Source organism: Colletotrichum paranaense (assembly GCF_030867605.1).
Source record: "Colletotrichum paranaense strain IMI 384185 chromosome Unknown Scaffold_6.1, whole genome shotgun sequence".
Classification (NCBI taxonomy): Eukaryota; Fungi; Ascomycota; class Sordariomycetes; order Glomerellales; family Glomerellaceae; genus Colletotrichum; species Colletotrichum paranaense.
In genome coordinates, this window is record NW_026848964.1 from 918551 (window position 1) to 945751 (window position 27201).

The window sequence follows — 27201 nt, forward strand, 5'->3', positions numbered from 1 at the left end:
GGTCATCCACCCCTCTTCCTTCGCGTCTCGGCTCCTCGTGCTCGCCCAGACTGGACTCTTGAAGAGTGGGGTGCAATGATAGCATCTGGTGTGGTCGCACCATCTCACGGCATCGCCCGAGAGTAAGTTCGACAGCTCGAAATTGATACCACCTTACTCACTGATAAGCGTTGGTCACACTAAGGAAGATTACTCGCCGCGGATGGTGTTCCGTTCTCGGCCTCCATTTCTCCCCCGCCGGAAAACCCACTTTCCCCTCATGCTACGGATAGATAAGATCTACTCCAAGATAGCTCCTCCGAGGGCCCAACAAATTCTCCTGCATATGCATACTCATGCGAAGAGTTCCTTTGCAGGATCAGAGGTCATAGTAGAAGCATATTGATCGCCATACAACCCGGGCTTGCAACTACGTCGCACTAAAGATGGATTGGGAGTTCGGTGAGGGCTGTAAAGTTCAGCGAATCGTAACCGCAATTTTCGATGCTGTGCATGCTTGGAACCCCACTCTTGGTGATAGTCTTTCTAGAGTCATGTGGCGACTGGACTTCAGGCCAGAATCCCATACGAACCTGCAACCAAGCTGGCAAGCTGGAGACTAAGTCCCAGTCAATTTTGAGAGGGATCAGGGTTTACAGTACTTTTCTAGAAGCAGCAACAAGACCTGACTGACCTACGCACACACCAATGCTCTCGCCGCCGTAGCTCAGTCATCGGCGCTACATCACAAACAAGTCACCAACCTAGACAGAGGAAAGGAATGCTGTCGTAGAGAACTAGATTGCAATTTCGTTTGAAAGGGTAGAAACCCAGATGCTAGGAAAGTCACGAGGCTAAACCAACGCTGAAAGTTCCATATGCCATCATACATCGTATTCCGTACAGCCAGGCCGTGCCGATATTCATCATCACATGCACCAACAGAGCGTATTGCTCACCAGGCTAGTTCCTCTCGGCCACCACAGTTAGCTTTCTCGAGTTCCGAGCAGAAAGCCTCGTCTTCATTCAGTTTCCCTGTGCCCGTCTGGCCGAGTAGGTTGGGCGTGGCTGGCCAGATTTCTCGGCCTCCTTGCTCCAACTCCCTTTGCCGGTGCTTCATCACCTCCTCTCGAACCGTGTTTTGAAAATGAATCGGGCCCTGAGCGAATGTGTCAGTATCGGACTGTAGTGCTGGGAGGGCATCAAGAGTTCCTTGCCGTACCCTCTCTTTTTCTGGATGAAGCTCGCCGCTAATGAAGACGCCAGCACTGAGGTTTTCCTGTGCGCCAATGCACAACTCTCGGTCTTCCTCTAGCACCTGCTTGTAGAACGCATTGATGGCGGCGAACTCGGCATCGGTGGATTCGTGAGAGCGATACACCTCGTTCTCGATTCGGGTTTTGGTTGCGCTGATTGGAATCATTCGCTGGATGTAGAAAAAGTTCTGACTACAGGTTTCGTCAGTTTCTGCCCTTTTGTGACTTCTGAATCTTGACACTCGTTATAAGGTCACTTACGTGATCGTCACTGAAGTTGAGGGGTAAAAAAAGGTGATCGAGCGTCGAAACTCGTCTTCCTCATCTTGAGCCTTCTTGTTGATGATCTCGTGCTCCAAGCAACCTCCACTTGGCTTTACTTGATATTTCGTCAAGTCCGACACTCCCGCAATCAAGGGGTGTGATGTTGGGCAATGGTAGCACTCGTTGTAATTCTCAATGACGGCCTTCCAGTTGGCCTCCAGCTCCATATCCCAGACGTGGTCATAATTGTAGCCTCCTGCAAAGTCAAAGTTTTGCATACGCGGCTTCTGGTAGACACCGCCAAACTCGTCTTCCCACTTGAAGTCTGGTTCGCCTGCTTGGAGGTTAACCCAAATGAAGCCAGCGGGATCCACGCGAACGTGGATTGGGAGAAGGCCATTTTGGCTCTTGTCGAAGCCGGTTACCGTATCGAATCTCGGCGCTTTGGCAAGATTGCCCTTGAACCCGTATGACCAGCCGTGGTACTTGCAGCTTAGTATGCTCGCCTTGCCAGACTTCTTCTCGACGACAGGATATGCTCGGTGGCGGCACACATTGTGAAAGCCGTTGATATTGCCATCGCGGTCTTGGACGAGGAAGAAAGGGAAGTCGGCGTAGACGAAGGAGACAAACTCGCCCGCTTGTTTGAAGCGTAGCGAATGTGTCACCAGGATCCACTTTCTTGATATAATTGCTCTTCTCTCGAGCTGATGCAGTTCTGGAGACCTGTACCACGAAGCTGGAAGACTTCGTGAAGGCTCTGGCTTGGCGTCGTTACTTGCCGAAGAGAATCCAAGGAAACGCAACATGTCGTTGAGGCTGAGATGCAATGAATTGTGGGTACTTGTTATAGAAGACGCAAACAACTGTTGCAACGAAGTCTTTGGTTGGGATCACAGTCTGAAAACTATGGGTACTGCATCTCTAATCCTGTCTCCCCTCGCGCCTTCATGTTTGATGACCTCTGCTACTTTAAGACCGCAATTCGGAGGCATGACTTTAGGCCAAGGATTAGTCTAATCCGTATGTATCAGAGGTGGGGAAGATGCTTTGACGAGTTGCTTGATAATGCTACTGAGAATGGGGGTGGGGTTGGTGGCTATTAGGCTGAGGGGGCCGGACACAAGCATCCGGATGTTGATAAGGGGGCCTATAGATCCGATAAAGGCAAGTCGGAGCAGGTCGGGCGCCGGAATTCAATTGCGATGGCCACCCAAACGCGCGGGGTATCGACAAGGTGGCAGATAGTGATAGAGTAATTTTACCTATTTCAGTTGAAAATGGTGAGTTGACACATATGATAAATAACAAAAAGATCATATTGGTCGCTGGCACGAGCCTGGGAAAGGAGAAGCCGCGTCTAAGCGAAGATGGCGGCGATTCGAAGTGCGCAAGACCAAGTGTCGACCTCGATTATAGCTAGATTGAGGCTTTACCATTTCCTCTGTCTGAGACTAACACTGCTACCCCACTACAAAAACCAGCAAACATTTCTTTTGAATCCCAGTTGTGGAAACATGTGATATACGGGAGTAACTACATGCAAGTGCCTACGTTTAGACGACCCATCTAAGTCCTATGGTGCTTCTCAAAGTAATTACCACATGACACAGAACCGTAGTAGGCTGCATGCAATGATTTTAGTACGCGACTCTATGGATTGCACTTAGGTAAAGACTGATCTAATGTGAGGACTTGCTCGAAGTATAAGACATCAATGTCAAGCTCCAGCACTCAACTATCATCAGAATTTGACGCATCTACTTAAGTTAGATCATTGTCACCAAAATGCCCCCGGCTCTTTGCCCAAAAGACCGAAGAATAGCACCACTAGACTTGGAGCACAGTCTCTGCATTCTTGCCACTCCAAACATCGGAAAGAGGTCTTTGATTGGATGAAGAAGTCAGTCGGTCTCCCTGAAAAACTGGAATCTACTATCCTTCAGTCTATGAACACGTGCACAACGTCGGATGCGGGCGGCGCAGCCTGAAATGCCCGACCCGCATTGGAATTCCATAAGTTTGAAATTGGTATCACAGGCTGCCTCCCACAGGTTCAAGTTAGCCAAATTCTGCGACAGAAGCCGTTTTGTGGCATCAGGCAGAATGGCTTTCGCATTGGGCCGCCAGGCTCGATGGTTCGCCCGCGTCCAATACGTCAAGCTAATGTGATTCGCTGTGGCACCAACTCTTCTCATATGTAAGCAATGCGGACGAAAGCGCTGACAGGAGCTCGCGCTGACCTGTCATATGACATCTCAAGAAAGCCTGAAGCAGGCTGCAGCTCGGTCTCGTGAGCCACCGCCGAATCGAGCCACAAGTTGTTGTAAAGGTTGCCATATGTCATGATGCAGGCGGTGCAGCGGCTTTGCTTGGACGGCTGGGCTTGAGAGCGCCTTTGATTTGGCAAAAAGTGTGGCTCAACCATTAACAATGCCTAAATTGTTGAGATCTGACTGCCTTGCGCGGTGATTCGCCAATGGACGAGACTAGATCGAGCCAGACGCGTGGTTTCACTGCCCGGTTCCAGCCCAAGGTTGCCTTGCCTGATCTGACCCTCCACGTTGGCCAAGTCGGCTTTTTATTCCATTTCGCATTGTGACTGTCATGTAGGGGCGCTCTTGTGCTCTTGAGTCATCAAGGACCGGATGATTTCGGGGGCGTTTGATGTTTGGCTCTTATAAGAACCCGTTCCCCTCTTGACGAGGCCTTCCTTTCCGCGAAGAAACCGCCTAAGAGCCTTGCGTAAGGTATTTCACCATCAGATCGACCAGTCTTAGACGACAACATGACGCATCGAAAGTATGCCACCAAAGGCTCTCGGAAGAGTAGTCCGACTCGAGACTCGCCAGCAGATACTTCCAATGTAGGAGCAGCCTATGAAGAATACTATGCGGCCCCAACTCCTGGCCCTTGGTCGTCATGGGTCCGCGATGCTGAGGGTAGGGGATTCTACTACAGAAGCCGAATGAGCGCCACAGGTTTGTTTTGAGTCTCTTTCACCAAGTCATGTTGCTTATTTCTGACAATGTGGTAGGAGATATTGAGTGGGACTTTTCGCGCTCGCCAACGTATCGGAGTTATAACTACATGCCACCATTGCCACGGATGTCCTACTATCAGCAACCCATCAAGACAAGCCCGAATCCAGCAACTGCATTCACATACACATTCCGTTATCCGTCGAACTCAGCACCGCGGGAAGACCAGCCGACAGCAGGATCTGACTTTTCCCACGATGCAAGCGACGAAGAGTCATTTCCAGCCGCGAGCTCCAGTGTTTTGATACCCGCCATCATCGACGTGGACACCAAGAACAATGTCAAGGTTATGGTTCCGGATCCCAGAACCGGAGAAGCGAAGACAATTTATGACAACAGGCATAAGCATTCCCATAAGAAGAAAATGAGCCCGCAACACAAGGTTGAGAACTGGCTGCACAGAGGGTAGATTAAACTTGGAGAAGGCACAGTTGCTGTCTTTGATATCCATGATCAGTAGATTGATCTTGTCAATATGTACGAACACCGATTTACGGGAGCAAAAGCAGGGATTTGACTCACATTAGTAGAGATGTCCTTTGCAGAGTCAATGGTTTTAAGATAAGTTTTAATGCCATAATCAAGTACATACAATTTGGACTCTTCCTGCAATCATCCCATACACAGGCGGTTCAGGCATTACGGCCTCCCAGGACACACATCCATTATAGCTCGTGCATCGTGACGACAGAACACCGTTGATTACATTTCAACGTGTGACTTCTTGATCTCGCGTCCTCGTGAGACCAACGTGATGTGTGGCTGGAGTCCGGACCCCAGACTAAACGCGCTAAGATGCCCCATCCAGTGGGTTGGGCTAATCGAAGTTTCTTGGTCTATAGAGAAGAGGCAACTAGTCGTGAAGATTGGTGGTCCACAGATCATAGATCCATAGCCTATCTTGGATAAGGCTTTCTCCCAGACCTTCTTATTTTCTGAGATATTGGTTGGCAAAATTACCAGTTCGGGCCAGTTCCCTATATTCACTGCGGTGCACCCGTACTGCTAGAAACCGTTCTTTAAATAAGACTTGGCCCTTAAATCTGACTCACATTTTAGTCGGCGTTTATTTTCAATTGGTTCTAGGCGGAATCCTTCGTCAATACACTTATCCAATGCCTGTAGCCACACCATTCTGTAATCAGGATGGCCACAATGGCTCGTGCCAAAATTTCCAGGTGCAGCCTATTATCCGCACCCAGAGTAGCCTATTCGAAAGGGCCTTCTGTCAGACCCTTAAGTATTTGATCCCTTCGATCCGTCCGTTCTTCGAAATATTCCCGAAAGGTGTCTCACAAATCTGCCACAAAAATTCCTGTCCTAGGTACTCGCCTTTGAACTTGCGACCATGCCCGGAGGCTTGTCTCCCGCGGGCTTCCGCCCACGGAGCTCAAGCCAAGTGAGGGTGTATTCCCACGAAGAAATCATCTTTCCAAAACTCTACGAAGAGGCGTGGGGCAGCGATGGGTTCGGCGATGATCGAACCGAGCTGGAACGAGCCAGAATCTTCCTCATGCGGTTTGCGAAGATGAATCCTGATCCATTTACGAGCCAAGAGCTGCAATCAATCGTCATGAACTACGAAAATCGGACGATACCGGCGCTAGCTCTTGCAGTGCAGATGAGGATCTTTGGAAATCGCCACGATAGCTTTGCGGCGACGCCTCTTCTGCAATGCATACGGTTTATGCTCTTGAAAGCCAGGGTCCCAGAGTTCATATTTTCGGACAAAACGAAGCTTATTATGGATTTTTACTTCGATCCAACGATGGCAGGAAGCATTGAGCCTCCACCACCAGATGGTATCGTCTACAAATATCCCTCCGGTCGTCTCAAGATTGCTATTGTAGGCGGTGGGCCAACAGCGCTAGCATCAGCAATATCTCTCGCCGAGAAGGGTGCTGGGAAAATTCAGGTTCACGTCTACGAAAGACGGTGGGTCGTCAAAGATGGGCCGAGGGGACCTTATATCGACTACCCCTCGACAGCCAGGCGTCGTGATCAGGTTGTCACGCTACAAGAGTCGGTCACGACGTTGATGAGTAAAGCAACTCAGCAGGCATTGTTTGAAGGTCGTCCAGAACGAGTCTGGCCGGGCTCAGCCAATATTCAGATTCGCAAAGTCGAGGATCGTCTTCTCCGGAGATGTCACGCCGCCGAATTTCAGGATCTCATTCACCTCCACGCGGAAGGTGTGACGCATGAAGATATGGTGAGGATTGGCGACTTCCATGTTCTTCTGGGAGCCGACGGAGCTGCATCGTGGGTCCGCAAATCGTATTTCCACGGATATGAAAATGAACGTGGGCGAAGTTATGCCCTGGGCCTCGCATTTGATCGGCCGGCCGGTCTGCCATGGTCGCAACCCCTGAACGTCTTCTTGACTCTGGGTCAGACTCGGTATCTCCTGAACGCTAGTGACTACGATGGACGTGGATACCTCAACATGCAACTCACAGAGGAAGAGTGGCACAAGATGCTCGCCAAGGATGGCCAGCCAGTCACCTTTGGATATCCTGGCTGCCTCCGAAACCCCGATGGGACTATACCGAAAGGCTTCACAGAGAACCAGGTCTTTGCACCTTCAGAAGACAGAGAGAGTTCATTATGGAGGTCAATTTCTGACGGCCTCAAGCTCTTCGGCTTCAAAGAAAGCGAGGTCATCAATGTCGTCCGGATTCCAATTGTTGTCCAGGCTGTACGAGAAGGCATCCAGTATCTGCCGCCTTGTGACTCGGGGGCGATCAATCGGCCACATGCCCTCGTTGCGGTGGCAGGAGATGCTGCTATGACAGTTCACTTTTGGCCAGGCCGCGGCCTCAATAGTGGTGTTAAGTCAGGCATCGCTCTAGGAGACGAAATTGTCCATGCGCTCAATGGGGGCAAATTCGTTGGGTTGCCTCTTACCGCTATGAATCAGTACAATGACTTCATCATGAAGTTGCAGGACCGCGAGCATGACAAGCGCAGTATCCCGATACTTAATCAGTCCGGTACACCAGAGACCTTGGGCTGGCTACTCAGCAAGGCAAATACGGTCCCGGACAACGTTGCAATCGAATGGCTTGTGGGTGCAATGGCTCAGATTGCGGAACGACTTGAACAGAGAGGCGACTGGGCCTTTGGCCCCGTGGCTAACGTCGAGCCTCAACTTCGGATAGTACTACGACAGATGGACTCTGCAACGCTAAGGGAGATGGCAGTCAGCTTCCCGTGGCCAACACGAGAAATGGGCGGTGCCGAGGTTCTCCCTCTCCGGTCTATGAAGCCAGAAGAGAAGCAAAGATGGCTTCAGGGTATCTGGGGGCTATTGCGAGACGAGGTCGGCCGAGACTCGCAAAAGCGTCCTCCCTCCCGTGGAGATCGAGGACGGCCACAGTCTACATCACGATTTGAGGCCCCGCGTGGTGCTGCCCTGCATCCGCCTAGAGCCGTTTCGCCGTCGACACAGTTTCTATCGCCAACGCCTGATAACGCTGCACCAAGCCGCTCAGAGTCGACATTACGGAGAAGCAACGCCAATCGAGGAGGCATGTCACCAGGCCCCTCGGAGCGGACACTAGCTGTGCCCAATGAGCTAGATGGTATGTCATTTTCACGGCCACGCTCACCATCTATGGGTGGTGAAATACCGTTGGGAAGATTGCTTAGCGTGAGTCAGCGTCCGGGCCGCGCCGTTTTGGCCGATGCTATGTCGTTGGCACTATTTCGTGTCGACGGGGATTGATAGCTGAAGGAGAGATAATGCACCCGTATGCGTGCTATTAAATAGCCATGATCGTCGGAATCATATCGCAGGCATGTAGAGGCGACCTAACTTGAACTTTTGCTAGGCTCTTGTGCCTGAACTTCTAAAGAGTACATTCGCGAGAATTGGTTACATTACGATTTTCTCACTGAAATCAACTAGATTTGAAACTGTCTATCCTTAAGTGAAATCTACAAAGAAATCAGATAGATTTCTCTATCAATGTCGATGTGCAAGTAGTATTCCTACTCCGTCATGACTGGATGACTTGCAAGCAGGATGGCGCCTTAGCTGGCTCGGCCTCGCGACTTTGATTCCTCGGACGACTTTGAAGGAATCTCCATAAATCATGCCAGAAAATACGAGTGTCCAATGCTTTTAGTATTACGAACGATCCGTGAGATCTGGATGTCCAAGAAGCGGTATGTCCGCATAATTCCGAAAATCCGTATGTCCTCTGGCCGAACCCTTGGGTATTGGGCTCCACCATGACTCAAACCCCACTTCTTGTCCGCTCTGCTATAACTAGAGAAACAGAGGGACACGAGCATCTGAAAAGAAACTTGTGACTCTATGTTAACTTGAACTGGGGATAGAAGATCGTTATGAACTACGCTGTTTTGACACGGCTGGCAATCACATGCTTTTCTCCTAGACCTTCGGTAGAGGGCAGTCCAAATCTGAATCACTTCAGGAGGCCTTGGAGGCGCAGAAAACGTAGCTACGTGCAAATAAGCCGCCCAACGAGTTACCAGGTTAATGTGCCCCTGTCCCGGTATTGTGAAGGTTAAGTCTGGAGTGACCCGTTCGCAGAGGCCCCGACCCGGGGTCCGGAGTGGAGCCCACGAACTGCCGAAGCGGGTCCGGTTCCATTAGTTACTGGCTAAATCCCGTCGTCAACCCGTCGGTTGAACATTCAGTTTAATTATCCGGACGAAAACGAGAAGCTTAAAAATAAGGAGTCTTTGTGTCAGCACTGATAGCTGTGGGGGTCATCTAAGATACCTTCATTCTAGCCTAAGCCAAGCAGCCGTCAAGGAAGGGGCTTTCACGATGACAACTTCCGACCTCTCCGAAACACGACACTAGAAATTGAGATATATCCACAATTCCCAGTCGAAGTAGCGTCCGCTGGGAAAGCATGGGCGCGCGATCCACGCATAAGTGGTTCCCCTCTAGTCTCCAGATTTCAGACTCCATGACGGCATTGTCAGCTATTCTTGAGCACGTCACGCGAGCCAAAGTCGGGCGTCATTAGGTTGAGTGGAGGAGCGCACGGCATTACGGAAGTCCATGATCGTGGGCCGAACCTACGAGAAGACTAATCCGAAGGTCCCATAGTTTCGCGGCTTCCCGTTCCTTTAAAGCAAAAAGTCCACAATGGATTCCACCTCTCAGATTGCCAAGTCGGACTTTTCCCTGGTTTTGGCTTTTCTTGCTCAACTCTTCAATTGCGATGATGGTGGGCGTGAGATAGCGAGATAAACGCGATTTTCCTCTACTTACTTTAAAACCCGCGTCTGCGCTGTCGTGGAGAAGTTCCTGAGGTGGCCGAACAGGCTCAAGCTCGCTCGACTGGCTAACACCTTGAGAAATGCCTTCCATCAGCCTAGCAGCGGCCGTCGCCGCGTTTGTCGCCCTCGCAGATGCGTCTTCAGTACTTCTTCGTGGTGGTACGATCATTGGCTTCGACGAGTCAAGCAATTCCCTGAACGTCATCCGCAACGGCTCTCTTCTCATTACGGACGACCGCATCACTTCCATCTACACTTCAGATCAGCCCTTGCCGCAATCATCCAACGACACGGAAGTCATCGATGTCACGAACAAGATCATCACACCGGGCTTCGTTGACACCCACCGCCACGGTTGGCAAACAGCTTTCAGGACCATCGCCTCGAATACTTCGCTCGCGGAGTACTTCACGCGCTACGGCGAGTACGCTGCCGCTGGCCTCTTGAGTGCCGACGATGTCTACATTGGCCAGCTCGCGGGTCTCTACGAGGCCCTCAATGCCGGTGTCACGACGACGCTTGATCACGCCCATCACACTTGGTCTGATGAGACTTCGGAGGCAGGGTTGAAGGGCAGCATTGACAGCGGCGCGAGAGTCTTCTGGTCGTACGCCTTTCACAACGTCACTAACTTTACCATCTCGGAGCAGCTGGAAAACTTTAGAAGCATAGCGACCAAAGCCGAGTTTGACGGTACTCCTACCACCTTGGGAGTGGCGTGCGACTTTTTTGGGACCGACGGTGTTCTCGCGGATATTACTGCAGTTGTCGATCTTGCTAAGTACGTCGTTTAACGCAAGTTGACGGTGAAAGTCATTCTAACAGGCGGCAGAGAGTTCAACGTCTCAGTGATTACAACGCATAGTCTGCAGGGCCCTTGGGGAAGTAAGTTTTTGGCCCTAACCACGTAATAGTACAGTTCTCATATTGACCACTTCATAGACACCAACAGTCCAGAGGATGTCCATGCTATCGGAGCACTCAATACCAGCATTCCGGTCGTCTTTTCGCACGCGTCATTCCTCACCTACAAGGGCGCATCACTCCTCCGTTCCACCAACCAGTATATCTCAATCACGCCAGAATCGGAGATGCATTACGGTCACACACATCCTCACAGCCATCTGATCCAAGATCAAGGCTCCCTCGGTGTCGACACTCACTTCACTTTCTCAACCGATATCCTTACGCAAGCCCGCCTATGGCTTCAGAGCACCCGCCGCCTACTCTATCAACAAGTCCTCGCAAACTGGCGCGTACCTACCAGCACGCCGATGACTGTCAACCAAGCCTTCATTCTCGCTACAAGGAGTGGGGGACTTGCTCTTCGCCGCCCGGATCTGGGCGTCATAACCGAAGGCGCCAAAGCCGACGTGGTTGTCTGGAATGGCGAGAGTCCCGCCCTCCTCGGCTGGGTTGACCCTGTCGCTGCTGTAATTCTACACGCTAGCGTCGCCGATGTCGAGCACGTCCTGGTGGACGGCAAATTTGTCAAGAAAGACCATAAGCTAGTGGTGCCTGACTATGAGGACGTCAAGACGCGGTTCCTGGACAGCGCAAGGAAGATCCAGCAGACTTGGAGGGATATCCCATTCTCAGCTCTTGAGGGAGAGTTTAGCAGCTCGGAAGCTCCCTATGAAGCTCCTCTATCGGTCGATGTCCTGCCCGGAGGTGAAAGTGGATACGGTACCACGTTTGTTTGAATACCGGTGCCGCGGTAACAGGCTGAAAGCACATATGCCAAGCCTGTGCTCCAAAGGTTTAAGGGCGTACCTTACCAAAGCCAATGATATTAATGTAGTATTTGCGAGATACAAAAAAACGATTAATGAAGCTTAAGTGTATTTGATTTTAACAGACAAGATGAATTAACCCTTTGCCATACCGTTCAACTCGCCTCCTGAAGTTTCAAACTTACATGTATAATACATAGTTTACTTACATTTTGGTAGGTTTGAAATATTTGATGTTGCATCAGAGTCTATCATGAACATTCAAGCTATCTAGTCCACTTTTGAGGATCTAGAGTCGTCGGTTCCTTGGTGCCGAGATGATGCGCCGGCGGGATACCGGGCGGTTTAGATGGCGCGAGACACCTTGCCAGTCTCCACTTACATCTCCTCATCTCCGCCCGCCGCCTGTCGCGTTATCTTTTCCGGGATCATCCTATCTGCCTGCCAAGTCGAGGGGAAGCTGGAGGCTAAGACAACTTCAACCCACAAGATACTCCATCATCAACGTTACCCAACCCATCAATAGTGTTGAACTCTCTGTCTTCCTGAATTTCATCCCAGTCTTCGGGTGGCGCAATTGCCAAAGGTTTAGCTCCTCGCGATCATAATCATCAGTGTCTCTCAAATGGTCCAACGACTTCATCGAGAAGCCGGGTTGCAGGCCTTCATTAGCGCAATAGAAGAGGATGGGTGCGCTGTCATCAAAGACTTCACGAACCAGGCTTCACTTGATGCTGCGCATGAGGAAGTGCAGCCGTATCTCGATGCGTCGCTTGCGCAAGCTGGAAGTATCGTTGGTGCTCTGAACGGTGGGACGGCGACTTGTACGAGGCTCGTTGGTCGAAGCAAAACTGTTCGCGAGAAGTTTTTCTCAGACTCGTTATACCAGGTGCGCTTACAACATCTTTATCGTGTTTATGAATCCATTATTGACTAAGACCGGCTTCCACAGGACATTGCCGATCACTTCATTGGGCTTAAGACCGAACTTTGGTACGGAGATGAACCCACCATCCACAAATCCGACCCTTTGCTCTCGATCTCCATCACAATGTCCTCTCAGCCGGGAGCAAAAGCACAGAAACTGCATCGCGACGACAAAAACCATCATGCGAGGCACATCAAGGCTAGTCACTACACAAACGAACGCGATATGCTTCTTGGCCTATTCGTTCCGGAATGCGATACGTTTGAAGCAAACGGTGCCACCCGGATCGTTCCCGGGTCACATCTGTGGGGCGATGAAAAGCCTGACTTTGGAGAAGATGGCCAAAAAGGTGTTGAAAACGCGGAGTTGAAGAGAGGCGAGGCATTTGTGATGTTGGGCAGTTTGTACCATGGCGCTGGACAGTATTCCCTGGAGAAGGGATGTCGAACAGTGCACATCATGTTCATGTGCAGCGGCGTTCACCGCCAAGAGGTAAGAGACTGTAGGCTTCAACCTTTGCTACAAAGTACGGTTACTCACGGAAATGCAGGAGATTCCATATCTAAGCTACCCGATTGAAGATGTCAAGACATACTCAAAACTCGTGCGTGACCGTCTTGGCTGGAAGCAGTCGGAACCCAACTTGGGATGGGTTGATTTGAAGTCTCCAGAGTACCTCCTAGAATGATGCTACAATGATGGAATAGCTGATTTTACTTTCTTCGATAACAAGGTAGTTAGGAATAACTGATAGGATAGTTTGAGTCACGGGTTTGCCAACCTGTATGGTCCTGGAGTGACTGCGATAACCCTAAAGGTCCAGGCTCATTTTCAGTGACACATCAAGGTAGCCAGCCGCAAGCACGAGGTTTCAGTTCCCGCGAGAAACGTCGAGAGTCAAATGTTTCATGGCCTGTGATGCAGTCAAAGTCTATTATGACAGCAAGCAAGACGTCTAACATGAGCCGCTCCAGAGGACCCTTTTTACCATGTCTACAAAGGTTTTATGGAAGACTACAAAATGGGACGGTGATCGCCTTTGAGTCATGAAAACTTTTCCTCCTTCTTGCGTTGCCAATTTTCAAGCTATCCTCAGCTCGAAAGCCTAATCTTTGCCCACACTTCCAGCATGAAGATCTATTCACTCCTATCCGCTGCTCTTCTCAGCGGCGTAATGGCTGCCCCAGCACCCACAGAAGACCAAATCGCAAAGATACCAGCGCGCATCTCTAGACAGACACTCTACAATATTCGAAAGGCCTGTCCGACATGCACCATCACAGCCACCCATGTTCTCCGCAGCAACTCAGATCCAAACTGTCTCGAGATCAACGACTGTTGCAGCGCCAAGGCTCCGATAAGCTGTTACGAAGACGGCAAGTTCAACATCGCACAGAAACCTACACTAAAACGGGATCTCGAGCCGATAAGCAAAATTCAGAAGCGGCAGTGTCACCCCTGTTGCACCGATGGCGATGCTTGGCCACCGGAAAAGCGCGGACGCTGGTGGGGATGCAAGAACGTCCCGGGGTTGGATTGCAGAAAGTGCATGAGCCCACCGGAATGGGAGTGGATTATTCCTGGGGGTGTTAATGAGAAAGAAAGGGAAGATACTGGAGACATACCTTGAGTTCTTGAGCATTCTCGAACTCTATCACGTCGACCAAGGCATGATGGGTCACAGCCTCGAACGCGAGACACGACCGGACTTACACTGGAAGATCAGGAGGATGAGTTCAGCACGATTTACTTGGATAAACATTATGTGTTTCGAGACTTGGAAAAACATATTGGTAGAGAGCGCTTAATACGCACATGGTCAAAGTCAGTAAATCTTAGTCAACTTTTTGAAGTCCTTCCCAAATTCACAAGTCAAGGTTCAAAGCAAAGCATTCGACTCGGAAACAGGCGTCGGGTATATTTCAGCCATTACGCCTTCATTGTTCAAGCAGTTTTTCTTACTCCAAATATCTATCTTCCCTTGGATTTTGTCGTTGAATCTGTCCGAGAAAGTTTCTTTCAACGACTCCACGCCCTCTTGATGGTTGAGTGACATCTGGGCCATGAGCACCTTTGCCACAATTCAATATTTTCAGTAGTGATTAGACTTCTGCTTATTGGTCACCGTTTCAAATGAAACAATTATGACAGTTACTCAGCATTTCTCGATGGAAAAAGTTACAGAAGTGTCCATCGAGGCCGTACATTCGGACAATCGGGTGATCGGGAATTGACTCACTGGTTCGGCTTTTAGACGCCACACTTTCCAGAAACAGTGGGTCCGATAGCGGCGCCACAGTTTCCGGCCCCAGTCAAACTCATCGACTTCCTCAAGTTCACTACACATATCTCAGTAGCTCATCTCGTCGTATTGCGGAATACCCTAACGTCAATTAACTCAATTGAAACCAGACAACATCAAACATGGCACCTGCTTTGGAGTCCAGCAAGATCGCCTTCATCGGTACGTCCCATGCAACACCAAAAGACCACCCACGATGGCGGGGCTGACGCGGGGTATTCACAGGCGGCGGCAACATGGCCGCAGCGATCATCGGAGGCCTGGTCGCAAAGGGCATCGACAAGCAAAACGTCACCGTCTCGGAGCCCTGGGATGTAAACCGTGAAAAGATGGCCGCCCTCGGCGTCAAGACCACCACATCCAACGCTGAGGCCTTTGTCGGCGCCGACATTGCCATCCTGGCCGTGAAGCCCCAGGTTGCAAAGGGCGTCTGCAACGAGCTCGGCAAGGCCGTCTCGGGCCAGCAGAAGGTCCCTGTAGTCGTCTCAATCGCCGCTGGTATCACCCTCGAGGCCCTGCAGAAGTGGCTGGCGCTCGACGACGGCCGGTCCCCGCACGTCGTGCGTGTCATGCCCAACACCCCTGCCCTGGTGGGCGAGGGCGCATCTGGTCTGTTCGCGGGCAGCGACGTGACCGAAGACGAGAAGAAGTTGACCGAGTCTCTCATGGCGAGCGTCAGCAAGGCGACGGAGTGGGTTAACAAGGAGGAGCTAATTGACGTTGTCACAGGCTTATCAGGTGAGTCATGCCCGGACGCAATGCATCAGTCGTCAGCGAAAGAGGACAAATCTAACAAAAGCCAATAGGATCTGGCCCTGCATACTTCTTCGCCATGGTCGAGCATCTCATTTCAAGCGCCGTTGGCCTTGGCCTCTCCCCCGAGCAGGCGAAGCGCTTGGCCACCCAGACCTGTCTCGGTGCCGGCAAGATGCTCGTCGAGTCCCCCGAGGAGCCCAGTCAGCTTCGCAAGAATGTCACCAGCCCCAATGGTACCACACATGCTGCGCTTCAGAGCTTCGAGGCATCCGGCTTCCAGGAGATTGTCAACAAGGCTGTCAAGGCTGCAGCGGATCGCGGTGAGGAGCTCGGAAAGACTCTGGGCAACCAATAAGGCAGTTGGTCCGCAAGAAAAACTGCACTTTTTCCAGATCTTTGGGACGCTATATTAAGGGCAACAAAAATTACGCTAGGTACGGGTTTAGACCTCAAAATGGGAGGGTTGGGTCTGGCAAGGTAGATACATGAATAGATGTAAAGATGACGACCAAAGCTCGCTTAACACCCAATCCAACGAATCCGATGATTCATGGATTCTGCAAGTGAGTTATTTGGTTGTGCCATTGCCCAATTGCCACGTTTCTCTTCCTCGCACTTTAGCCTGATGTTCACGGTAAGGACTCGACAGGTCTAGTCGCGGGAAGGAGCAACATCAGTCCTATTCTTCACTCAGCGTGTCAGCTCCTTTGAAGATGAATCACAATCGGCTACAACACCCAAAGACCCAGAGATCCCTAGTCGGAACATTCAAATTTCAAATGGTGGCACTGCAACTGGGCAGCTTATCTGCCCTACCCAAAGGTGCCAACAGATCTCAGAGCCTTCAGCTCAGTTGTCATATCGCGAACCACCTGGCCATATCTCCTAAATCCCTATACGGCATAGATAATCCATCCCCGTGTGGTCTAGCTCGTGTCACATTCCAACCCCAAGACCGTCCAAATTGAAGACAATTGGTCAGGGTGTAGCTTAGTTGCATTTCGTATCCCAAAATTGACTTTGCTGTCTCAGTCGCCTGATACATTAACGTGCCCCTTAGCTGTCAAGGCTGTCTAGGGTGTGACAGAAAAAGCCGTTCGTCGTGCCCTTACATTTTCGTGGCGACATGGAGCCACCACCGCCAAATCCCGTGACCATCTCGTAAGAAGTCCATATGGGTTCTGATGTCTCTTGTTTCAAAACTTTGCTCTCAAGAGCCATTTTCTCGTTTGTAAGGTTGAATACTCTTTCTCTCCCAAAGATTCCAAGAACTCAGATTAGGTCAATATTGCACCATCCTGTGTACATGCAGAATCAATGTGTCGATCGCTCGCAGCGTAAAGTTAACGTGGTTGCGAAAGTTGCGATGTTACCGTTGCTAAGCAAGCTAGCTAATGAAATGCTTATGATGCTAAGGACTGCACCATCCTCGTTGAATCGCATGGTGTCGATCCCTCTCTCTACGGGCGCAGCTCAATCGATACCGAGACTCAGGTACGGGTCTTGAGATCTTAACCTTTTGCCGTATCTACCTACTTTATGGTGGCTTTGCGCTAGAGACGTCCGCATTCCCACCGTCCGCCTCACGATCTGTCGCAGTGGAAAACCAGATACAAGGCGGTCGCGGCACGAAAAGTTCATAAAGCAATAAGGACTACACATACTAAATTACCAACGGTATCTCTTATGGAGGTTTTCTTCCGGTTGCTAATCAGCTTCATCTATGCAGGTGGCCGTCTATCAGGGGGGGGTTACAATTTGCCCGTCGGTTGGCCGGCAGTCAAGGATGATGAGCGGGATCATCCGTTCATGTAGCGATTCGACAGGCTTTCGCGGTGCCAAGACGTAGTTTTCAAGAATCTTCGTCCCAGCAAGAGTGTACTTGGCTCACTGGGTAATCAACATGTTGCACTTTAATTCAGTTCTTCAACACTTGTGGCGCGGAGTGGGTTTTTGGCGGCCACGTTCACGATTCATCCATACTAGCGGAGGATTGTTGAGGGTATGAACGCGCGGCATTGGATCTCTTAAGGTATGCATACAAGGTTGCCGATATTATTCGACAGCCTCACACGCCTCTCATTGCAACTCAAGACCGGAAGAACGGTTTGCCGTGGCAGTGGCTTTTTTACATCTCTCGGCCGATACATGAGATGCGATGTGGGTTACATGAATGTGGACCTCCTCTCCCACCGGCGCCTGAGACACGTTTAGAACGCAGGGTGCTGATCCACAGGGCGGGATGGGATGGCAGAGTTACAATTTCGGGACAAGATCATCGCCTTTTTACAGGATGGGAGAACTTGGCAAGGCATCGGCGTTGGGCCTGGATCGGGGCCGCAGTCTTGGGGTAGTGGTGTGCGGAGGTCAGTCAAGACTCTGAGACCGCCCCTTTGGCTTAGTGTAAGTTCTCAAAACTCTCGGATTCTTTCTGTAAGTTCCTATATGTGTAGGCTCAACAACTCATTGGAAGGGAACAGAACTGCGAGTGTCCCTTGTCCAGTCACAAACGGGAGGCTGGCTAGGGCGAGGGAAATGGGGTTGCTCCACCTGAAGGAATCGCCTTGGACAAAAGCAGAGTCGCTTGCGACATTCTGCAGCAAGCAGGGGTTCTCTGCCTTAGTGTCTCTATTCTTGGGTCGCCTCTTTCACAAATTCAAACTTTATGCCGAACTTCGCCATCAGTCTGCGCTTATGGTGACGAAGATATGGTCATGATGGACTTCTTACGCTTAGAGAAGTTGTCAAATTTGAGGATATGAGGAGAATGTGTTGCTTAAAAAACAAGTACTACTGTAGTAGGATTCCGAAGGAGTTCCCTCTATGTGTCCTCCGCCGTGCGATTGCCCCAGAAACTCCATGTCCCTGATGTTACACCGCTTTGTGTAAGTATGCCCAAAATGCAAAATTCGTAGTCTCGTAGCCCTAGCACAATTGCTTGCGCCAAAATTCAACCACCTCGTTCAACTCAGGCCGGTTGTTAGGGTCCCTCTCAACACACCGCATGACCATGTCTTGCCACTCCTTCGGGACGTCCATCGCCATCGCCGTCCATACCGTAGGGTCGGGGGATTGCTCAACCTGCTCGAGCAGCATCCACATCGTCCTGCCCAGACTGAACACCTCCGCCAGCTCTGCGGCCCGGGGGCACGTCGTCTTCCACTCCGGAAGGACGTTCCAGTCCGGAAATCCCCACTTCTGATTTCTCCGCGGCGCGCCGGTGTGGGGGGTATAAATGACCACCGGCTTACCGTTCGCGCCGGTGGAAACGGACGACTCTTCGGCCTCTTGGTCGATGGTTACCTCGGGTGGATGCGTAAACATGGAGAACCCGCTCTGCTCCCAGTCGATGAGTCGGAGGTCGTTGTAGTCGTCGACGAGGATGTTGCCGGGTTTCAGGTCCATGTGGAAGCTCTCGGCGACCTGGTGGGTATGCTGGATCGCGAGGGCCATCTGGTAGCACCACTTGGCCTTGAGACCTAGTGGGAGACGGTGTCCGGCTCTATTGGCGCGCATGACCTGCTCGTCCACCGAGTCTTTGCTCATGACCGGTTGGAGGAAGCCGCAGATGCGGTACTTCTTGTCCCCGTCCTGCACGACGACGAGAACCTTGGGGCAGGGCATGATGTTCGGGTGGGGCGGTAGGGTGCACAAGGTGCGGATCTCGTGGAGAAGGGTCTTTTCTTGGTGTTCCTTAAAGTCTTTGCTGTCTCGCTTGTACTGGTCAAAGTCCATCCCCTTGAAGACGAAGGTGCCCTGTGGGGTAAGGCCGGAGGCTTTCTTAGTAACGATCCTTGCTCCCGTCTTGCCGGGGAGGGACCCGAGAATTTCGAGGTCGGCGAAATCCACAAGCTGGAAGTCTGTCGGGCGAGCGGTTTTGCCGAGGCTTGCAATGAACTTGTCGAAAGGTGTGAGTTGGCTGATGTAGTGTTCCCTGATGGGAGAGATCTCGCTTGCGACGGCCATTGTAAGTAATATTGGATACAGTCTATCGAAAAGGTTGAGATTCCTACTCCTAGAAGAGTTCGGCCTGTGAAGTCAAAAAAAAGTCGTTTTTTTTATTTTCCAAAATAGGTTCTCTAATAAGAACGGTGAATGAGTATTGTGATTCACCAAAGAGACGAAGCTGAATAGAACGGTCGAGTTGGGACGGAGGACTGCATGTAAACTGGAAGACTTGAGGGTTAATACCTTTGACCCATCATCAACTCTGATTGGGTGTCAACTCGAGCCTGCCACGGTTTTGAGTCCCATCTCAACTGATGGTAGCATTTGCAAGGCTCTCTTTTCTTCTTCCGCTGATTGACAAAGTCCCTGTCGAGAATGGTCAAGGGAGCGAGGCAACTTCGGTGAATGAGGGAAAGGGTCCCGGTAGATGCGATTGGGGGTATCAATTGCATTTGAAAGTCGTTACGGGAGCGCACGGTGAATGTGCTCCGGGACCATTCCAGACCCCTTTTTCCAACTCCTTGTGTGAGACTTGAGAAAGGGAAAGGAATTTTTGAGATATTCTGAAGAAAAGCGATATCACTGCCACTATTCTTTCTGTCACCCCGGCTAACCCAAAGCCCTAGGGTCTAGCTTAGGACATTACCTACATGTATGATGCTTCGTCAACGATGTCTTACCTCGCTCTCGCCCATCCTGGTCATCTGACCGGGCGAGAAGTGAGGCGGGCGTGAGATGATATCACGAACGCCATCATCCACGAGAAAGAGTCGACCGAATCCATGCGCGGGCAGGATGCATGCCACTAGGCGGGTGGTGATTGGTGGCATCCCGCAAAGTGGCAGGGTGCGTGCTTCTTCATCCCTCACATTCGATATCTGACAGGTAAGAAAATCCTCCGTCCGGGAAGGGTACGGCCCTAGCGGGCTGGCGGGAGATCAGATATCACGAAATACCTCGTGTGCCTGTTGGCAGAAAAGAAGACAGACAAGGGGAGAGAAGGAAAAGAAGGGTGTGGCCATCCTTACCCAGGATCCCCCGGCACGCCAGAGCGGCCAGACACCCGCTGTCGAAAATGGGTAAAGGCGTAGGCAATACCATGCAGGCGGCAGATCGGAAGCGCTTTGGATGGTTCCCGGAGGGGCTTAGCCATGCGTGCCATGCTGTTTAAGTCACATCCATCGATGCGTGACGTAAGACACTGGCATGAGACAATAGGGACGCTACAGGTAGGGGGCACGCGCGCTGTGAGTGAGCCTGTACTCCGTACCAAGTAGGTCTTGCAAACTGAGGAGTTCAGGTGAGCGAGGTGAGTCGACTGGCGATCTTGCCGGATGGAGGCCGAGGGCTGAACGTCATTGGGGGGTTGAGGGTCGGACATGGGTTCAGATTTATTGATATGTGCCGCGGGAGCGCTTCGAACGGGGTGAAAACCCATTTTGCCAGTTGGTTTGTAGGTATGTATGTACATAGACGAACATGCGGGTTTGTGTTTGCTCGGACGGTGTCTCCGGGCTGGCTGAACACACAACGTTGAGGAGGCGTCCCCCCAATGCCTGTCTTAGCTTACCGGCGGTGGTATGATGAGGCGTATTTCGAGCATGTCATTGAGACAATCGCAGGTGAGATGGGGGATGTGATATGATATGATGGATCATGGGGGGAGGCCAGGGTTGGACTTTGGAGGGGAGGGAAAGTGTGAGATGAGAATGGTCCATGTCGGCTCCCAGCCCGTTCCCACAGAAAAAAGGAGGTTATCGGGGCGATCGCCGATGTCCAATCGCTGTGGGGTGTCCTGCCGGATAACTCCATAGATTGACCCCGAACCAACTTGAACCCTCGCCGATCGTCCCATCTAATGTTTGTGAGGTGACAGTCTAGCGGGAGCACCCTCCCTCCAGGCTCGACCGGGGAGAACACCCCTTGCCTTCCGTGAAGTGGAGGATGGCGCTTACGCTTTGGCAGTTGATGATGTCTCACAGAGATCCGGCCAGCTGCCAGCCAAACCACATGGGTTACACTGCGCCCTTCCACTGGTAAAGTGACTGCCGAGATCGGGCCGTATGTCTTTCTCGGAAGGTCGCGGTCGAGATGAAGACGGTTGGGCTAGCCATCTACTGCCCTATTGTAAGTGGTCGAGTATAGTAGTATCCCATTCTGGCCCCCCTTTCAAACCACCTTTCAAACTTCAAAGTCACCCTGAACCCCAGACCGTGAGCGAAGAATTTCTTCTTTTTCCCCTATGCCGCCCCGGTAATTCTGTCTGATTTCTGTTCCGAGTCGCACAAAAGAAATCGCCAGAGACAATACAGCTCGGAGAGAATGCACTAGTGCGATACTCGAACATTGTTCCGAAGTCACAGGGTCAAAGCGAAAGCGGGCGCCAAAATCAGACCTGGTCACTAATTTGACAACCAGCGGGGCTTATTCCCGGCTCACTCAAATACTCAACCAGGCCATTTCGGCCTCTAACGTGTTGGTACTTTGGGGACTGGAAATCATATTCGCCTGTTTACAAAGGCTCCAAAGTGTCTTTCAACCTGGCTGTTCTCCCGGTCAAGAAGGATGCATAATCCCTGAAGAGTCAATGCCGCAATGCGTCTTGGCAAGACACAGCTCGTCCCAGTATCACCACAGAGCAAATCAGAATTGATATTGCCTCCAAGTCAAAGGGATCTGTGTGGAATGATATGGCGGCTGGACTACACAGAAAGGGGCAATCATCTCGCCTCAACCTTTCTATAGACTCTCTTCACTGGTTCCGGTATTTGTCCGCCAGCCCTCTGGTTCCAAAGTTAGAAAATCCGACGGACGTATTGGAACCCCGTTACACTGAAGCTTTCGTGATTGGAGAGGTATCAAAGGGGTCTTGTTATCATAGCAGAGGCCCGAGAACTCGATTGAAGATCATCATAAAGCAATTACCTGATGCGGATGGGCAAGTACCACTTTGTTGGGGACCCCTGAGAAGGCTCTGGCAGGCATGCACCGATGCTGACCAACTGCACTGTCATAGTCCCAGAGATCTGTCGGCGCCGAGCTTCCAGTATTCAATGCGTGTGGCTGTCCCTGATGCTCGGTCCTTCGCATCAAAAGAGACTAAGTAATGTGGATAGCAAGCGCCTCACGACTCGACTTGGCAAAGCGTGCCAAAGTATCAAGAATCGTACGGGAGGGATAGCTCCCTCGTATTCCTAGGGCTAGGTAGCACGTCAATCTTACCTTAATCTGAACTTCTGGGGCAGAGTCTCAGAAACTTGGAAAGCTCGGATGTGACGGGCTGGCCCGCGTTTGCGGTTGACAGCGGGAACCAAAAGCAGCACCCCCTTCTTAACTGGGCTGGAGGCCGATCTGAGATTTTTCGCACGAAATACGTGACTAGCTTACATGACTGGCTTCGAGCTTCGCTACATTTGGGTAGCATTGTAATATTCACGGATAGAGTTTAGAATCCGTAAGCTACCAAGCCAATTGCTCGTATAGTACTGGAGCAATTTCTACCACTTTCATGCAACCAAATTACGAGTGCTCAAGCCTCAATAACGATTATTCTCAGGCAAGTCAGTAAGCTTCTTCAATGAATGTGACCATCAATGGGTCGATTGGTACTTGTTCCATTCTTGATGTAGAAATCTGGAACAAGACCATGTATGAAACGACCAAACAAAGTTGATAGTAAATTCAAACGACCAATACATGTTCTTGCTCCACAGATTTCCATTGTCGACGCTCTAGCTGACATTCATCGGGCACTCGTCAAACGATAAAACCGAGTACTTAACTCAGATTAATTGCCTAGAGTTGAGTATTTGCGACTGTGACTGCCGGCCACGTTAGGCACAAAAAGTCTACCTAGACGTCACGTAAGGTAGTTGCTGGCTTCAAATCATGGATACCAGATAGTAACATAGGAGTTGAGTTATCGGAAGGTGGGTGGCAATCCGCTTGTTTCGAAAATGCTAGAAAAGCAACCTCGCGGAAGAGGCTTATGAGTGATGTGATGAACTGCCTGCATACATCTCACTTGAATAGAAGGAGTACATGAATGAGTGTTATCATTAGCAACAGCACGTTCGGGTCTTGAGCTCTATCAATCAATCCGAAGATGCCGTTGAGTCAGAAGCCAGTCCTGGAGTGTCGCTCACCGAAGCCGCCGAAGCCGGATTGATACCCGAACCCGAGGATTCCACAGTTGCCGACGGGATTGTGGTGTCCGGCGCCGAAGCTGGTGTTTTTTGAGAATGTATGTACCGATATAAGATGTGACAACACCGCAGAGGTTACCGCAAGAGGTATCAAGATAGTCTTTGCTTAGCATTTCTTTTTCTGAGAAGAGCATGCGGGAGTGAGATCTCTTCAGTTTATCTGAAGCACCTAGCCCGGATGTACCTTATGTAGCATTGTCACACTCACACCGAATTCATGGGATAAGATGTGCCTTGCATTTCTCCTCGATCCTCTACGATCCTTCAAGACCAATTGCCGGCACTTTCATGTCTGACGGAGAAAAAACAGGAGTGGGTGAGTGAACGAGTGGGCAGAATCGGCAAGTTTGGGGAAAAGCCGTGAGAGGCCGGGCGGCATGCCGTGGCCCCGCAGCGAACCCCGGCGCCAGTGCCCACCGCTTGTTCTCCGGTCCAAGTGCAACCTTCCCGAAGAGGAATGCACCTGTGCAAGCTCGTCTTGGCCTTCACTTGGCTTTCATCGCGTCAATTTCTTTTCTTCCACACAAACACACACGCGCGCAGACAGTCACACATAATAGTACACTGACGCTCGCCATTACCACTATTACAAACGCCAATGACCCCCGCCTCTCCATGTCGTCAATATCTAGACTCAATCACGCCGTTAACCCAACTTTGGCAGGTCCCTAATGATCCCCCCGGCTCTCCCCGTTCAAAACTTCGTTCAATAGACCACTATGAGCACAGCAGCCAGTCAACATGGCGGTCGAGACCAACAGTCGGCAAGAAATCTGGAGAAAGCAGCGGGCCCGACTCGTTGATAACTTGACAACTTGACCGCGATCCATGTCGCTCTCTTGGCATCCGAGCACAACATCCAACAATGCCGCCAACGATGGACCGTTGCACCGTCGCTCGGTGATCTCTCGCCTGCACTGCAGTGGAACACGGCCCACTGCGACGCGCACCTGCATGGCTATCGACGCATGCTTTGGTTCAATGGCACCGCACGGCAAGTTGGTATAAAGTAGCGGTTGCCTCTCCAGGTTCCTACTACGCGACCTTTCTCGCCTCTGTTGCTCGCCGTGCCCTGCATACCCATTCTTGGATACCAGAGAAATCGGGACACCGGATACTCATCATGGCCCGCCAATTTCTCAAGGTCGTTGCCGCTGCGGCCCTCATTTTCGGCGCATCGGCCATTGAACGCGAACCGCACCAGCCCACCGGAGGCGGCGATCGCATCGTCACTTGGAACGAGACGGTCGCTTCCCCCCGATTTGGCGCCAGCTCGCGATCTGTCAGCTGGCTCTCGGGCGTTGAAGATGGCCGCTTCATCTATCTTTCCAACAATGCACTCGTGATCGAGGACATCGTCACCGGCGCAAACGAGACGTTTGTGCCCGCAGACAAGATCCCCGCCGATTACGCCGAGTACTGGATCCGACCGGATCTGAAAAAGGTCCTCTTTGCCACCAACTACACCAAGCAGTACCGCTACTCGTACTTTGCCGACTACTCCATTCTTGACGTCGAATCTGGCGTTGTTGAGCCGCTCGTGGATGGTCAAGCTGGAGACATTCAATATGCCGAGTTTGCGCCCGTGGGAGATGCAATTGTGAGTACTCCTGACCAGCTACCCCCGGAAGCAGCTAACACTGACCACTAAGGCCTTCGTTCGCGGTAACAACCTCTTCCTGAGCAAGAACGGAACCATTTCCCAAATCACCAACGACGGCGGACCGGATCTATTCCACGGTGTTCCCGACTGGGTCTACGAAGAAGAAATCTTTGGCAGCAGAAGCACCTTCTGGTTCTCCCCCGATGGAGAGTACATTGCCTACCTCAGCTTCAACGAAACGGGTGTTGAGACCTTCACCATCCCCTACTTCATGGGCGGCGAGAAGATTGCACCCCCGTATCCTGTCGAGTTGGACCTGCGTTACCCCAAGGTCGGCAGCAAGAACCCAACCGTGGCACTGACGCTGCTGGATGTCGAGACTGAGGAGGCCACTCCCGTTGAGATTGATGCATTCCCCGCCGACGACCTAGTTGTTGGTGAGGTCAAGTGGTTGACCGCCAATCATGCCAGCTTCGCCTACCGAGCCTTCAACCGTGTCCAGGACCTGGAGAAGCTCGTCCGCGTCGATGTCGAGGGCTATGCTTCCGAGGTCATTCGAGAGCGCGATGGTTCCGATGGATGGCTGGACAACAACCAGGGCATTGAGTACATTGGTCCCCTGCAGAACGCTACGAGAAACTCCACCGACGCCTACTTCTTGGACCTGTCCGACGAGTCTGGTTGGAACCACATCTACCTCTACTCGGTCAATGGCGGCAGCCCTATTGCTCTGACCAGTGGCGAGTGGGAAGTAACCTCGGTACTCAAGGTCGACACTGAGCGTCATCTCGTCTACTACCTGTCCACTGAGCACCACAGCACCGAGAGGCATCTCTACTCCGTATCCTACCCTTCCGGCGTCAAGACGGCCCTCGTCGACGACACTGTCGCGGGATATTGGAGCGCCTCGTTCTCGTCCTCGGCCGGATACTACATCCTGTCCTACCAGGGTCCCAACGTCCCCTACCAGGAACTCTACGCCACTAACTCAACCACACCGGTCCGCACCATCACCAGCAACGAGGCTCTCGTCACTCGCCTCCAAGAATACAAGCTCCCCAACATCACCTACTTCGAGCTTGCCCACCCCGACGGCTACACCCTCAACGTGATGCAGCGCCTCCCCGCCAACTTTGACCCATCCAAGAAGTATCCCGCCCTCTTCACCCCCTACGGCGGCCCCGGCGCACAAGAAGTCACAAAGCGCTACCAGTCCATCACCTGGCGCGCCTTCATCGCCTCCAACCCGGAACTCGAGTACATCACCTATACGGTAGACAACCGCGGCACAGGCTACAAAGGCCGCGCCTTCCGCTCCACCGTGGCCGGCCACCTCGGCCGCCTGGAGCCCCTCGACCAGATCTGGGCCGCCGAACAACTCTCCTCGCAAAACGCCTTTGTCGACGCCGCAAAAATTGGCATCTTTGGCTGGTCGTACGGCGGATACCTCTCCGCCAAGGTTCTCGAAGCCAACTCGGGCGTCTTCTCATCCGGCCTCATCGTCGCGCCCGTCAGCGACTGGCGCTTCTACGACTCGCTGTACACGGAGCGCTACATGAAGACGCTCGATGCCAATGAGGAGGGGTACAACGAGACGGCCGTCCGCAATCCCGAGGGGTTCAAGAATCTGGCGGGCGAGTTTACCATCCTCCACGGCACGGGCGACGATAACGTGCACTACCAGAACGCTGCAGCGCTCATTGATCTGCTCGTCGGTGCCGGGGTGCCCGTGTCCAAGATGAAATGGCTGAGCTTCACGGATAGCGACCACAGTATCGCGTACAACGGTGCCAATATTTGGTTGTACAAGTATCTGACGGAGGCGCTGTTCAGGGAGAAGAGACGGTCTGGAGACCCGCTGGTTCACCAGTGGAGTAAGAAGAGCTTGCCCGAGACATTTGACTTTGAGAGATCTTAGGGGCGT

At 51.7% G+C, this 27201-nt stretch overlaps 10 protein-coding genes across 10 annotated transcripts; 7 read left to right on the forward strand and 3 right to left on the reverse strand.

The window, feature by feature from the left end:
* Window positions 1-934: 934 nt before the first annotated feature.
* Window positions 935-2308, reverse strand: CPAR01_07933 (Rieske domain-containing protein; the record flags this gene model as incomplete). Its single annotated transcript, XM_060492202.1, has 2 exons — window positions 935-1427; window positions 1497-2308. The coding sequence occupies 2 exons, from the start codon at window positions 2306-2308 to the stop codon at window positions 935-937; spliced, it is 1305 nt and encodes a 434-aa protein (XP_060348572.1).
* A 1095-nt stretch (window positions 2309-3403) lies between these two features.
* CPAR01_07934 (uncharacterized protein) lies at window positions 3404-3927 on the reverse strand (the record flags this gene model as incomplete). The annotated part of the gene is made up of 2 exons (XM_060492203.1): window positions 3404-3689; window positions 3743-3927. 2 exons carry the CDS (start codon window positions 3925-3927, stop codon window positions 3404-3406), a joined length of 471 nt encoding a protein of 156 aa, XP_060348573.1.
* A 360-nt stretch (window positions 3928-4287) lies between these two features.
* Window positions 4288-4949, forward strand: CPAR01_07935 (uncharacterized protein; the record flags this gene model as incomplete). The annotated part of the gene is made up of 2 exons (XM_060492204.1): window positions 4288-4480; window positions 4537-4949. The coding sequence occupies 2 exons, from the start codon at window positions 4288-4290 to the stop codon at window positions 4947-4949; spliced, it is 606 nt and encodes a 201-aa protein (XP_060348574.1).
* A 939-nt stretch (window positions 4950-5888) lies between these two features.
* CPAR01_07936 (uncharacterized protein) lies at window positions 5889-8267 on the forward strand (the record flags this gene model as incomplete). The annotated part of the gene is made up of 1 exon (XM_060492205.1): window positions 5889-8267. One exon carries the CDS (start codon window positions 5889-5891, stop codon window positions 8265-8267), a length of 2379 nt encoding a protein of 792 aa, XP_060348575.1.
* A 1615-nt stretch (window positions 8268-9882) lies between these two features.
* Window positions 9883-13151, forward strand: CPAR01_07937 (amidohydrolase; the record flags this gene model as incomplete). Its single annotated transcript, XM_060492206.1, has 6 exons — window positions 9883-10583; window positions 10668-10687; window positions 10745-11495; window positions 12151-12424; window positions 12488-12955; window positions 13014-13151. The coding sequence occupies 6 exons, from the start codon at window positions 9883-9885 to the stop codon at window positions 13149-13151; spliced, it is 2352 nt and encodes a 783-aa protein (XP_060348576.1).
* Window positions 13152-13592: 441 nt separating this feature from the next.
* Window positions 13593-14093, forward strand: CPAR01_07938 (uncharacterized protein; the record flags this gene model as incomplete). The annotated part of the gene is made up of 1 exon (XM_060492207.1): window positions 13593-14093. One exon carries the CDS (start codon window positions 13593-13595, stop codon window positions 14091-14093), a length of 501 nt encoding a protein of 166 aa, XP_060348577.1.
* A 794-nt stretch (window positions 14094-14887) lies between these two features.
* Window positions 14888-15876, forward strand: CPAR01_07939 (NADP oxidoreductase coenzyme F420-dependent; the record flags this gene model as incomplete). The annotated part of the gene is made up of 3 exons (XM_060492208.1): window positions 14888-14927; window positions 14991-15503; window positions 15572-15876. 3 exons carry the CDS (start codon window positions 14888-14890, stop codon window positions 15874-15876), a joined length of 858 nt encoding a protein of 285 aa, XP_060348578.1.
* Window positions 15877-18446: 2570 nt separating this feature from the next.
* On the reverse strand, window positions 18447-19487 carry CPAR01_07940 (phosphotransferase enzyme family protein; the record flags this gene model as incomplete). The annotated part of the gene is made up of 1 exon (XM_060492209.1): window positions 18447-19487. One exon carries the CDS (start codon window positions 19485-19487, stop codon window positions 18447-18449), a length of 1041 nt encoding a protein of 346 aa, XP_060348579.1.
* Window positions 19488-22159: 2672 nt separating this feature from the next.
* On the forward strand, window positions 22160-22576 carry CPAR01_07941 (uncharacterized protein; the record flags this gene model as incomplete). The annotated part of the gene is made up of 1 exon (XM_060492210.1): window positions 22160-22576. One exon carries the CDS (start codon window positions 22160-22162, stop codon window positions 22574-22576), a length of 417 nt encoding a protein of 138 aa, XP_060348580.1.
* A 1926-nt stretch (window positions 22577-24502) lies between these two features.
* CPAR01_07942 (uncharacterized protein) lies at window positions 24503-27195 on the forward strand (the record flags this gene model as incomplete). The annotated part of the gene is made up of 3 exons (XM_060492211.1): window positions 24503-24650; window positions 24703-25274; window positions 25327-27195. 3 exons carry the CDS (start codon window positions 24503-24505, stop codon window positions 27193-27195), a joined length of 2589 nt encoding a protein of 862 aa, XP_060348581.1.
* Window positions 27196-27201: the final 6 nt, after the last annotated feature.